Source organism: Anguilla anguilla, chromosome 6 (assembly GCF_013347855.1).
Source record: "Anguilla anguilla isolate fAngAng1 chromosome 6, fAngAng1.pri, whole genome shotgun sequence".
Classification (NCBI taxonomy): Eukaryota; Metazoa; Chordata; class Actinopteri; order Anguilliformes; family Anguillidae; genus Anguilla; species Anguilla anguilla.
The window spans coordinates 38,795,230-38,809,556 of record NC_049206.1 but is presented as its reverse complement, the minus strand read 5'-3'; the positions used below and the strand labels follow the sequence as shown (position 1 = coordinate 38,809,556).

The following is a 14,327-nucleotide window of genomic DNA, read 5'->3' as shown; positions in this document are numbered from 1 at the left end:
CACCAAGAATCCTGGGTTGCCTTATATGAGTGATTTAATTCTTTTTGAAGGGACTGACCATTTATTTTGTGGAAGCCTTTTGGTGAACACATAGCTACTGACAAAGTGTCATCATGGGAATTGAAATAAATCGGCTTCCTCTTGTCTTCATCGCTATACTTTCCTTACATGTAGGTGGATTACGCTGCCAATTTACTGCTGGAGAGGAGTACTTGACCAGATTGAAAAATTGGCCAGGACACTGCTAACAACATCCCCACTTTTTCTCTAAATGAAATGATTTTAATGACTTTAAGTCAGAAGGGTTAAAGTATCCTTGAGAATACTCTGCCTTCTAAGACACTGTGCCAGTCCCTACAATGGGATATTATTAAATTTATAAGGCCCAAGGGACTACCCCTAATGGGCTCATCAGCACAACGTTCAGCAGAAAAGTAATTTACCCAGGAGGTGTCCCATTAGAATCCCCACTGAGTCCAGTCCCATTTACCTTCAGCCATTTGTCACAAGACAGCTACACAGGGTGCTGCTGCCTGCTGGCTACGGCTGCATATGATGTTGTATGCAATACTGAAGCTGTGTTCAACTGATTTGATTATGAATTGCTATAATTATAGGTGAGAAAGTGCGAACACTGCTTACACTGAAACCTTAGAATAAATGTATTAACTATCACCCACAAATTTCTATTAACATTCTGGGCTTCTTTTCAGTTAATTAAGGTCACATATTCCATTAGGCCTAAATCATGACAAGATTAAGGAAAGTCAGTATTCAGTCAAGAGCCTAAAGTGCTTGCACTGGCAATGCACTATAACCCATTGGTATTCACTCTCGGTTCTGGGGATCTCCTGTGTATGCTGGTTTTCCTTCCAACTACAATTGCAATCATAGAATATTAACAAGCTGTTAATTTTTCTTTATTGGGTGCTTTTCATGTTTAGAGGGAAGCCACATTATGTCAGAAATAGCTATGCATGCCATGAAGAACAAAAGCCCCATGTTCACTTTGTGCTTATTGTGCTATATTGCGCAACCGCATAAAAGAGGTTACAAAATAATTTAACTGATAAAGTTAAAGACTGAGGTGAATCAGTAGGCTCCTAATTGGTGAGGGTGTGGAAACATGGTCACTGATACTAACCATTTGGTCGATAATGAAGAATTCATCGACAGAGGAAATGATAATAAGCCAAACTTCAATTATGTCACTATTTATAAGGAAATAAAATTATGAAACAACTTAAGCACATTTGTTTCACAACCTATAGGATTTCATTGATGCCCCTCAGTCCTGAATTTGATCAGTTCAAATTTTTTTGTTACTTTTTTTGTTTGTTTGCAATATAGCTCAATGTAAACATGGGGCTTTTATGTTAATGGATTGCACAGCTATGTCTGACATAATGTGGCATAAGAGGGTAAATAATCCCTCTACACATGAAAAGCACCTAACAGTTTGATAAAATTCTGGAATTGCAATTGTAGTCGGAACGAAACCAGCATGAACTTTGGGTTCCCAGGACGAAAGTTGAATACTACTGCTATAACCAGAACGTCTGAATACTCCGTAGCATATGCTAATTTTTGTATTTTATATTTGTTGTTATTTTGTTTGTCATGCACATTTAAGCATCTTTTTGTCCGTTTCGCTTTTTAATATGTGTGCAAGGGTTGTGGTATTTAAAATGTTAAAACAGATATTTATTTGTGCAAGTGGATAGTAAAAAATAATTTCGTTCAAGACTTTTCAGGAGCGATTTTCGCTGCTGGCCCTTTAAGAAGGCAGTGCCTGTCGACTGAACGGCTTGATAATTCAGTGCCTTTCACAGAGGCACCTGCCCAGACTTTCCTGGCGTCTGGATTGGTCGTGACCGAAATCCTCTTGAACATTTTGAATCAAGCCCGTGAAAGAAGAGGGGCTGAGCAAATTCCAACCTGCCAGAAGATTCAATCCGACAACTGCTTTGGAAAATCCATTCGCCGACTGAGCGTGTTCGGTCGGTCGTATGCGGTTAATTCCTGGATCAAAGCGACAGCCTGGGTATTTCATATTTTATCGGGATTTTAAAAGTTGTTTTGAAATCTGATATCCATTGTGTTTTGAATTATTTTGGAAGCCCGTTTCATTTAGAATCGTTGTGGAAAATGCCTTCGTAGTTTTGCAAAATGGTGAACTAACTGCATCATTGGGATAGAGAAAATTCAAAAGGTGAGATTTGGCTGCTTGTGTGTGAGGATAATAGCCTACCTCACCGTTTATCTGCGTTCATGAAGACTGGATAGCTGAATAGCCTATGTAAATTTATTTTGCTACCTGCTGAAGTTTTTTTTTTTTTTTTCAAACATCGGAACAACACTGTTTGCTATCGGTCGTTTCTAATAGATTAGTAGATACAGCGCATTTAATAAATTTATTTCCGTTTAATTAGTTTGAGCTTTTAAGCGCATGTGTCATCGGAGTTATTTTCTTCATCATGCATTCAGATTTGATTATATCACCGTTACAGCTCGGCTAGCCAATTTTGTCGACTAGACATCTCCTGCCAAACTGTAAAAAAAGGCAAAACTGAAAAATGGCTAAAAACCAATTGGATGGGCATAATGATAATTTGAGTCAGTTTTCCGACGACGAACTGTTAAAATGCAGCAAAGAGGATCTAATCAAAAGACTGAGAAAGGTGGATAACGAACGGATGAACCTCATGGTGGAACACGGCAACATGATGAAAGACGTCAACCGGAGACTGCAAGTCCACCTCCATGAGATCCGGGGCCTGAAAGAGGTGAACCAAAAGCTACAGGACGACAACCACGAGCTCAGGGAGCTGTGCTGTTTCCTGGATGATGATAGACAGAGGGGCAAGAAGTTGTCCCGGGAGTGGCAACGGTTCGGCAGGTACACGGCCAGTGCCTTGTGGAAAGAGGTGGGTGCTTATCAGCAGAAGCTGAAGGATCTTGAGGCCAACCAAGAGACTGTGATGCGCGAGAACGTGGAGCTAAAGGAGATCGTTCTCATGCTGGATGAGGAGCAGAACGGAGCCGGCTCCAGAAGTTCCATCGACAGTCAGTCCAGTCTGACCAATCTGAACGGCTCTGGCGCTGTCCGGGATGTCGGGGATGGCAGCAGTACGTCCAGCACGGGCAGCGCCGGCAGTCCGGATCACCACAACAACCACATACACAAGCCGGCTGTGGCTACGATAGGAACCATCCGGAGGTCGATGGACGACCTGTCAGCGCCACACCACCATCGGAGCATCCCCAACGGTCTTAATGGTGAGTATTAACCGATCCTTAAAGTAAATGGACTGCATTTATATAGCGCTTTTATCCAAAGCGCTTTACAATTGATGCCTCTCATTCGCCAGAGCAGTTAGGGGTTAGGTGTCTTGCTCAAGGACACTTCAACATGCCCAGGGCGGGGTTTGAACCGGCAACCCTCCGACTGCCAGACAATCGGTCTTACCTCCTGAGCTATGAGCTAAGTGTCCTTTCTCTTTTAAACATGCCATATTTTAAACCTTTTCAGGATGGCATTTTTGTATCCATATCGATTCAATGTGTTTGCTTTCTGTAATTCCTCTATACGATTTTCTACTTGTGGTGTCGGGTGCTGCAATCCCTCCAAGTATTCAAATGTGATAACGCACGCACAGGAACGTGCATGCCGAATGCGAGAGCAAGTGTATAAAATCCAGAGTAAATTACACAAGCAGACTAAAGTGTTAGCTCTTGGCTTATTTGTGTTTGTCTTGGCCTGGTCTGCCCTGTGTTTTGAATTCATATTTTGGTTTTGCTTCTTCCAGTCAGCATTGATTGGAAGAAATCAATGGAAAATTACTGAAACAACATGATCATACGTAGGCTCCTGTTCAAATCAGTGTGCGTTTTCCTTGACTATTCTATATGGATTTTAGCAATTACCACAAAATTAGCTAATAGAAAGTTGCAAATCATACGTATTTGATTTAGGAACAAAAATCTATAGTTTCGATTGTGTTACTCAAAGTTAAGAATTGAGCATATTGCGATAATATTGAACTGAGGCTTTAGTCATTCTCTTTAGGGAAGGTCTTATCTTAATTTCTGTTAAAGCAAATTGACTTTGGATGGGAGGCTTGTCATGGTTTTTGCGGTTGTCAAGGAGCTTTTTCGATTTAGACAGGAAGCTTTTAAATGTTTCACACTAATAGGAAATCAATGACACCATTCTGGCACCTTATCCAAGTGATATGTGGTCTGATAAAATATGTGTCACTTAAAATCAATATTGTAATAATTGTGTTGTCTTTATGAAGTTCCATAGATGAAACCATTAGCTTGAGCATTTGGTTTATAGTTTGCTCCAAAATAGTGAATGTGACACTGGTGCACATTGAAGGATGAGAATGGACCAGTTTCTGTAATGTTAATGCAGCAATGTGGCCTGTTCAAACAACAGGCTGTTTGTCCTATAGCAGACAGCTGGCATGTACACTGAAGCACCTAGAAGTGGAGGACCTTAATTATTTTGCCTTTCCCAGAGTCCGGGAAGGCCAAAGCTTTATCAGAACAAAAACGCATATGTGAGTCATTGCCCCTGGAAGCCGTTTCACCTCATTGCTGATTCAGAGGTGGCTTCTTTATGCACAGCATGGCTGTCATATGGAAAGTCTGTTGATTCACAGAGACCTCCCGCACGCACCTCGGTTTGGCCTTTCCAGTTCTTTCACGGGCACAAAGACGTTTGCCGTTAGCAGGGGAGATTTACCGATGCCCCAGATCTCAGAACAGGTCTGCCCCGGTGTCTGTCAGTCCGAGGGCTGTACCACGTGATGACGATTGATCACCCGGTAGGGTGGTGGCTTTGCAGCGAGGACTAGTGAGATGGAGTGCAGTGCAGGTTTGATGGATTTGACCATCAACCCCCCTCTATCCCAGGACAGCTAGTGGAGCATGTCCAGATTTTTCAGACACTTCCCAAAAAACATGCTAGTTTTACACTACCCAGTGTTTACCAGTGAGGATACCACTTGTGAACTACCTCTGCTGACCTAATAGCTGAGTTTTGAACTAAGGTCGGGCTAACTGATCTCAGATCAGCATGTGGGGAAGTGAGGGCAAGCCCTGACTTTCCTGCTACCATTGGAAGCGGCTCTGGCCTGCAGTCAACTTCACAGATGGCATTGTCCTGTTTACCGTGGACCTGCTCCACGTGCCCAGACCAGGGGATTGGCATGTTCCTGGGGTTGGGCCAGAACTCTCGGGGGAGTAACCAGGGGTGCTGAGGCATTCGTTGAACCCTGCAGAACACTGCTTTACAATTAATACTCAACCTAGAACTTGTGGCTGGGGTTTAGCCCTTGCATGAGTTTGGTTGGCACCCCACCACTGCCTGATTTTGAGCCAGGAAAAACCTGTGCTATTGCTTTTTGCCTCCTGCTCTTTCCTTAGTGCAGGAATGGCATTTTCATCATCTCCCCCCTTCCTTCACACTCTAGGGTCAGCGGGATGGTTCAGGATTTTTCTGAGATCCTTGCCAAGAAAAGCAGCTTTGGAGGAAGATTATTTGAATCTCCCCTCACCCTCAAGGGCAGTAAACACTAATGTTTTGACTCTTCAAAAAATAAAAATAAAAACATGTAAACATTTGCCACAGGATCAAATCTAATCCTGCTGGTTGGTGCTGTCGTCTTTTCCGGTGCGTGAAGCGAAATAGGGCATACAGGACATTCCTCGGTTTCAAAGCAAGGCCTGTTTATCGCATGCATGCGCTCTTTCTGTTATTAATTCGATGGAGAGGAATCATTTGATTTTCCTCCAATCTGACTGGTTTAATTATGGATATGTACAAGCAGAGATGAGCTACCACCTGTCAAAACAATAAATCCCCTGGATTAATTGATTACCGAAGGGGGGGGGGGGGGGGCACAGAGTCATTAGCCTTATAGCTGATTAACAGTGCCCTCATAGCGCAACATGCATGTTACATAGGCTACATCCTTCCAGGGCCAGTGTGCCTGCAGCTCTGTCTGGCATTAAATTACAGCAGAAATCACAGAGCTCGTGTCACAGTCCTCTCCACTTTGTCATCTGTAAGCATTTTCATATACAATGGCTGTATATTTATCTTAAAGTGTTTCATAATGCTCTGTAATTCTGTTTTAAGCTGTGCTTTGTCTTTGTTTATAGGCTTACCTACCTGTATGCATGCTTGTTTTTCAGTTTTTTTGTTTTTTTTTTGCCTGGGCATTCTGTGGGGAATATGGTTTTCAAACTAAAGGCTTTCTGTGTGACTCTTTATAAAAATAATTAAAAAAAGAAATAAAAACACGAATAAATAAATTAAAACTCATAAGAAATGCTTCCTTAACAGTAATTGTTATTTTATGTCAGAAGTTATTATTATTATTATTATTATTAGTTTGCTTGGCAGAAGCCTGTGTCCTGGACCCATGATAAACTGCCCAACCGGGGATGCAGACCTGCATCCTGGCTGTAGACTCCAGTTGACCTCTGTTGATCTGTTGCCATAGGTGTGTAGGTCATGCTGTTTGTGCTATGCTGGGATGCAGGCCTGGAGATTTGCAGGTTGTCCTGGGTATCACGGCGCTCCTTTCTGCTGCTTACTGAGAACAAGGTTCTGGTATCTGAAGCTTGTGGGCTTAGTATTTCTGTTCCAATAATGTTGTCTCTAATAATCACTCTATCGGGTCGTTGCACAAGCCATTGGAGATGCCCTTGGCAGAGCTCTGCTGTTGCTGTACAGCTGTACTTGGGATCCAGACCTAAAGTGGAACTCTCCTGTGCTCTGTTATTGTACAGATGTACATTGGATCCAGTTCGAGTCTCGAATTTCAGGTTTATGTGTCTGGCTGTGGAGTGGGTCCCAGGGCTTTGGGTTCAAATTGGGGTTCCCCTTTTGTGTCAAGGCTGCACCCTGCTTTGCAGAGATCAGCATTTTATCCCGTTCTCTTGCAGTCTACCACACCCTCCACGGTGACTCACTTCATTCAGCACAGAGGTGCTAAAGAAAGCTCCAGACAAAAGAGCTGAAAGAGGCCTGGCCTGCAGTTTGGGAGGGGAGGGGGTTTGCAGAGCCACTATGAGGGGGTCAGCCCAGGTCAGGGGCAGCGGGGCGGGGTGTGCTGCTAGTGCTGGTGGATTCTGCGGTCTGAGCAATTGCATTTTTGCTGACTGCTGTCACTCAGAGGCCAATCAGAGAAGAGCTGGTGCCAGGCAGGGGGTGGGGCAGTTGGAGGAAGGCTTGTGCGTGCATCAATCAAAGTCAAACTGAAACGACATGCCCTCAAAACCCCATAAATTCTAGCAGAAAAGAGGGGTTTTGTCCCCGGCGCCATTTGCTTCTGTGACCTACGGCTCTAAGGCCAGGGCATCCGCTTTCGGTCGTCCACAGCTAAGGACTGGGTTCTGCGGTCAGCTCATAAAATGCGATGCTACTTTGCAGTGTTCCCATCCTCCTCACCTCCTGAGCCTCGGGAAGGATCCTGGCTCGTCTGTTTTGTAAGGAGAAATTTATTAAAACAAGAAAGTTATTAAAAACAAATGCGTTTTTGAATTTGGCAGGAACTAATAACCCTTACCGGATGTGCATTTCTGATATACCCAATATGTTAAAGATTTTTTGCAGATAACTTTCAGTAATTTTCAATAATTTGCTTCAGATAACCTGCGACAATTTGCAATAATGTTGCAGATAACGTTCAAAACTTCACTGAAATGTAATTTCTCAGTTCTTAGTTTGACATGTCGTGCATGTACCATCCATGTGACTGGGAATGTAACTCTTAATTCACTTTTGTAATGAATTAATGAGGTCCTGTAATTAATTTCATGCCCCAGTTGCATAATTTATGTTCTAAGATCACAGTAAAATTAGCCCGTGGGATTTTCTTTCAGGCTAAACCCAAGGTATGGCAGTGCTTGAAACTTCAAAGTTTCCTAGCTATGGGGGCTTATCTACCAGGCTTGAAGTTGACTTTGCTGCATGTGGTAATTAGAATGGTAGATGCTAGTGCCCCCCCCCCCCCCCACTGGCCTGACCTCCTGTTGAGTGAATCCCGGAATTAGGCGGAGTCCATGTTGTCCGGAGGCCGGCGGCTAAACAATCAGTGACGGCTGAATTTTTAACCCTGAACCAAAATTCTGTGATGCAACAGAACGAAGATTTAACACCAAATTTGAACCACACTGTGCTGCAGTGCTGTGCCTTGAGTCTGTGCTGCAGTGCTGTGCCGTGAGGCTGTGCTGTGAAACTGTGCTGCAGAAAGACCTTCTTTCCGTGTGACGGCAGGCATTTAACCCTGAACTGAAGGTGCTACACTGTGACGGAACAGGCCTTTGGCTTCAAAATGAAACACTGTGGTGTGAAAGGCTGTGTTTTCATATTATGGCCCATACATGCCCTGAGGCGCGCTTGGCCTTCCCCTGTCCAGCCCTGAATACTTCCTGTTCTCAGATGATAATTTCCTCCTGCACTTCTCATGCAACATTGCCTGTGTTGGCATTAGTGTCGGTGTAGCGAAGAGCAGGGATGAACCTTGAGGAGTCGTGTACGTTAGCCCAGAGGGCCATCGCAAAGTGATAAATGACTCCCCATCTCCTCTTTCTCACGAGCAGGGAGGACTCTTCTCCTCCTTCTTCTCTATTATTCATTCCATGTAGGCTAGATATTCCTATGTGATGTGCTGCAAGTCTTCTAAGAGATATAGGTGCCCTAAAATTAATTTGAGACAGAGTGTAAATTAAGGAATGAAATTAGTTTCAGTTTTATGACATAATCTTGAGCTTTATATAGCAAGTAGTGTGACCCTTTGGTCTGTTGCACATTATTCAAATGTCTCAATTTTAATCACTTTATAACTGATACATAAGGTGCAGTTTACCTCAATGCTAGGCTGACCTAAATTTGTCATTGAAAAGTAGGCCTACATGCTTTCTTACTGTGATATTTCTTTGTTAAATATTAGCTGTCATAATATATATGGTCCTAAATTTATGCTAATCTGCCACAGACATTAATTTGATCCCATAGACCCCTAAATGTGACATGTTTAAATGAGTTAAACAGATATTTTTTATGTGTGTGGGAAGGGATTAGATTGTAACACTTTTACTGTTATATCTCCCGACCGATTCCAGTGTGGTTTTGTGTTTCACTTCTGCTGACTGATCTACCCATTATAGACAGAATTCATGGGAACAAGACAATGAAAAGCATATCTGTGTCTCTGAAGAACAAGGTAAATAGGTTATTTTTCATTTTTTAAAACCAGAGCATGCCTACAAAATCTTGAATGGTACTACACAAAATACAGTGATGGGAACAATTTGGGGTTTCCAATTTCATAGAGATGCCTGTTGATTTCAGAGACTTTTCTTCTTCTTCCTGATTCTTACATGAATAAATAAATGGTGCATATCGCCAGTGTGTCTGACTTATCTATTCCCTGGGTCAGTGAATGCAACATGCGTTCTTTCCTCATGCAGCCATAATGTGGTTTTTCAAGGTGCCATAAAACCAGCTTTCCCTGTTCCACAGTGTGTGCAGTTTCTGTCCTATAGGGGAGGTGGGCTACTTGTGAGGCTCCAGGGTGTGGTGAAGGAAGCTTTTATGCCTCCAGCTCTTCCCTATTCCACGGTGACCAAAGAGTAGGCCAACCATTTGCCTGAGGGTGTTGGCTTGAGTTTCAGCTAAACTTTCTCACTCTGACATCCTGCCCTGACCCTGCCTCCTTCACCCCTCTGTTACCCTGTCACCCTCTTAGCTCACCTTTTTATGATTATCATCTTTACTTTGTCAGGATGTAAGACCACAGTAATATATATTGTAAACCTCTGAAACAAAAAAAATGAACAAAAGTTTATTTTACGTGACGTGTTTGAGTTTTCTTTTAATAACCAGCTTCACGGCAGGTTTCTCATATCCATCCAGCTGGGTAGTAGGACTTAACCTGCTTTTCTTTTTATTTGCGCTATTCCTGAACTGCAGCGAGGCGCAGTCGTGAGATCGTAGCTGTGGTGCGTTTCTCATCCCGTGCGAGCGAACAAGAAAGGGGAGTTTGGGGTAAGCTGTTTATTCTGCATTCAGGACTCCACTAGCCCCGCCCCTGCCTAATTGAGGAGCTGTCGGTCGTCTCTCCGAAGCTTGTTTACTCGCTGCGGCGGCCCTCCAGCGTCTCGCACTCGTCCGCGTGGGAGCGTTTTGGTCAACCCCCCCTCCCCCTGTCCGTCCGTCCGGCAGCGTTGTCCTTGTGAGGCGGAGGAAAGCTTATGGTTTTGTCATGCTAATGAAGAAGAGGAGAGGGCTTCTTTGTGGACTCTGTGTGAATGGGGGAGAAAGTTTCACTCCAGACAGGAGAGCCATTAAGCTCCACCCTTTGCCCAGATGGATGATGACAGGCTTCAGAGCTTGAGCTGGAATTGAGACTTTGAATCGGTGCTCCTTTGGGTCACACTTGAGATAACGAAGGCATGCACGACCCCACCTGTCACATTACTCCTCCCCCAGGAAGTAAATCGGGGCACAGATACTCTGACCCTGGTCTGGCTTGGGTACACTGAGAAGAGCTGTGGAATGTTCTCACGTGCGAGGGCTCCGAACACCTCAACTCTGACCCCGCCCTTAACAGAGCTTTGCTGCAACTGTCCCAGATAAGTTTAGGCTCAGCTACTGTGTTTAATTAGTCTGTCCCCTCTCGCCCTTCCCCCAGTAGTATCACAATGAATTTAATAGAGTGATTGTCCCCATTGAACTTGTTCACAAATGCAACTGACACCTATAATTAGCACCAGACAAGGATCAGTGTAGAAAACACATTAGCCTCAGTTTTTCTGTGATCGCATCGCATCGTCTATTGTAGTCATTCGTATGCTTAAAATGTAAAGATCTATTGGCTTGGGTTTTGCAATACTTTAAAGCAGTTGGTTGGGGCTTGAACTCTGACTACTGATATTAAAATTAGAAAGATGGCTTTGTTAATTAACCTAGCCGTCTTGATTTTAATGTTATGTTACTAAAATGAGAGCAGAAAGTTTAACATTGGAAGGACCATTTTTACCTTTCATGGTAGAGACTTCTGGGCGGATGTTTTGTAAGTAAAGTGGTAAACTGATTGTTATATCCCACACCCATGAGCCGTTAAAAAGGTCTTATCTGCTGTTTGTGGGAGTGAGGAATGCACCACAGGGAATCAGCTGTGTATTTTCAAAAACCCGGCCGGTCGAGATTTCCTGCATTGTTTGAAAATCGATAGCGGAAGTATGACTCTTTTTCAACATGAACTCTGCGCACCAGAAGAGAGCGGTTCAGACAATGCTGTTCCTAAACCACCTGATCTGGGTGCACGTTTGCAGCAGCTAATGTGCACATACAGGAAGATTGGAGGTCTCTGTTCATTCTAAATGGCCAAAATAATACAGTCAATGTCAATTTTAAATTAATGTGGCTAATTGCAGGGCCATATATATTGAACAAGCTATCTGACATCTGTCGTTGGAATGATGTGTGGCGACATCAAATTATTCAGTCAGGCATTTGATGCCGATTGGGTGATTCCAAAAATGGGTGTGGCCACAGTCTGCGGGGGAGACGAGTGACCGGGGGCCAGAAGGTTGAGTTTGGGAGCCATGGCAACAGCAGCTGTCAGTCGATCAATTGATCCCATCCACACCCAGGCAGTGGCAGCAGAGGTGAGTTGGGGTGACTGGTTCTGGGTGGAGACTGAATAGGGCAGAGATGTCCACGCCCCCCTAACAGGTCCTACACTGGGCAGAGGATTGGACCTTGGCAGTGGGCTGTGTCAGAAGAGCACTGGGCTGTGTCAGAAGGGATGGGGTCTTGTCTTCTCAAATAAGAGAGATGTGTGGGGTTTTGGAGCATGGGGGTGGGAGTGGTAAGTGTTTGGAAAGCAGGATAATATACGTGACGCAAAATGTATGTGAAGTGCCCCCCCAATAGCAATATTTAAAAACTAGTAGTTGACAAATGGCATTTGTTAGGGGTTCTTGGAAGTGGCCCCCAAAAAGTGTGTGCCATCACGTTTTTAGATTACTGAGACACAGAAAATAGAAAGCCGTGTCTGATTAATTTCAGTTGTGACACACTCCAGTTATGCTATCTTATCATTACAGGGATTGTAGTCGTTATGTTCCACCATCTTATTAAAGTAGCAGGGCGATTCTATTTGTGTGTGACAGCCTTTAGAATGAAGGTGACGTAGCATATGCCATTGTCAATGTGTGATTAACGGGCAGCATCTAGAGAGTGCTTCCCAGGCCCGTCTGATTTACTAGGGCTGGCGGGGGAGGGGACATTTAATCTCCTTGTTCGTGGAAGGTGACCGCGCACCAGTGTGCTCCCACGGGACCGTTCTGGCGAGTGTTGCAGAAACACGCATGTGAGGGTGCATTGATCTCGCCGCACATCCACATCCCAGCCCCACAGGAGAGTTAGGTCAAGGGACCACTGTGGTGTCTGCTGGAAGGACTGGGGTCAGCGCCTCTTCACGCATTTGTAATATTGTTGACTCCGTTCGCGTTCGAACTCCGGGAGCGCAGCCCACCTGGCAGGCCGTGGCTGGGGCTCAGCGGAGGGCCAGGGAAGTCCTCTGTGGCAGGGATACAGAAAAGGACCCACCCTGCTACACTCCTTTGTGTTGGGCGTGTCCCTCGGAACACGTTACCCGCCTGGCCGGGTCGGCTACTCACCAGGAGAATGACAGGCTTCCGTCCCTTGGTGAAAGCCCGTCGCCCTTCAAAAGGAGGGTTGCAGTCGGGACACAGGTCAGACCAGTAGGCTTGGGTTATGGCAGAATGGAAACCTCCCAAGTGTAAAGGTTGAAAGGTCAGTCGTGGTGTCTCCTTGCCTGCCATTCAACTTTTAACGCATCATCTCTGCTCAACTATTTTAGAAATTCCTGACATTCTTTTGGATGAAAGGTTCTTATTGTGGTCGGAACTGATATTAATTCAAACGTGATGGACTGGGTGCAGCTCTGCAACATTCCGAGTTTCACTTCCTTTTAAACATTGTTAGACAACAGCGGCCTGGGGCGTTCAACAGAGGCCTGGGATATCATACAACCGTGATGAAGGGGGTGTGTTGTTTAACCTTGCATTAGTCTGGCACATGGTTTTAATGTCTCATATATCCGAATCCATGGTAGCAACCCTCCTCATGAACTGCGTTATACTATACTAACTATGGCACAACGTAGGGCGCAGTCCATAGGAAGGGATTTTGAGCCATACTCCCTCCTTGAAGGCAGGGGTTACAACCCCTGCCATGGCATTTTCTTAGCTGTGGCCCCTTTTCTTTCTGTTTCTGTCTCTACTTTGTAATTTACTTTGTACTTTATTGTCTGAATAAACCAAAAAAATGTGAAAGCGGGCTGTCCCACTATCATTTAAAAGAAAAAAAAAAGAAAAATCTATGCTGATCCTGTCTGCATTCTGACTTTCTTTAGCAATGTCTTCCAGGCCAACATTGCAAAAAAAAGTTCAGTTGCAGGTGGGGGAATGGAGTCACACTAGAAGCTGCGGGAGCTCTGAGCCATCTGTCTGACTGCATTGTTCCAAACACAAAGCAACTGAGAGTCCTTCAAGCCCCTCAGCAAGACCCTCACTCACTGTGAGAACTGCTGAGTTTGGTTGGGGTGAGGGAGGGGGGGAGGGCCCAAAGCCTTTTTGGCCACTTCATATAGCTGCCCAGTGACAGTCGTGCTACACAGCATTGCTGTCAAAGAAAGAGAAAATACAGTACCATCGAATGCATTCACTTGCTGTTGCACAGACCTGGACGTCTCCTGAAAGATCCTCCCAGAACATCCATTCACATTATCTAGCATTGCCCCTTAAACTGAGCCAAAGTGTGTGGGATTCTGGAATAAAGTCAGTTGGTGGATAGCACTAGCAGCTTTAGTGCAGCCATAGGAGGCAGAAGACCATCGATCTGTTTCTATCCTGAGTCTAATGGACAATTATTGTTAGCTCAGGCAACAGCTGTACTGGGAGGATGGGCTGGCAATAAGTACAGTGATGCGTAAGAGACGAGTGTGTTATCTGGTGCTGCAGCACTTGACATTCTATTATGGGATTTCAACCTACATGCCAAGTTACGCATACAATGCACTAAGTCGAAAGTCATTAATTAAAACTTGCAAAATCTAGGTCTGCTGTTATTGATATTGAAATGAGGCCAAGTTACAACAAACAATATTGGCTATCTTAGTTCACACAAATTAAACGAGCTCTATTCCAAAGCAATGCTACCCAATGTTTTCTAAATTGTTGCATGAAACTTGGCCCTGTGTTTTTTCTATCTT

General features: G+C 44.4%; 1 protein-coding gene across 3 annotated transcripts in view; it reads left to right on the top strand.

Moving 5' to 3' along the window:
* Positions 1-1,828: 1,828 nt before the first annotated feature.
* LOC118230687 (coiled-coil domain-containing protein 85C-A-like) overlaps positions 1,829-14,327 on the top strand; it is a 46,306-nt gene continuing 33,807 nt past the window's right edge. For 2 of the 3 annotated variants that reach the window (XM_035423906.1, XM_035423907.1), the window contains exon 1: positions 1,829-3,279. In XM_035423906.1, coding sequence (XP_035279797.1) covers positions 2,577-3,279 — 703 coding nt within the window. In that variant the 5' untranslated portion in view covers positions 1,829-2,576. Of the gene's footprint in view, positions 3,280-5,483; positions 5,910-14,327 lie in introns of those variants that run through there. The other variant, XM_035423908.1, reaches the window with a different exon arrangement.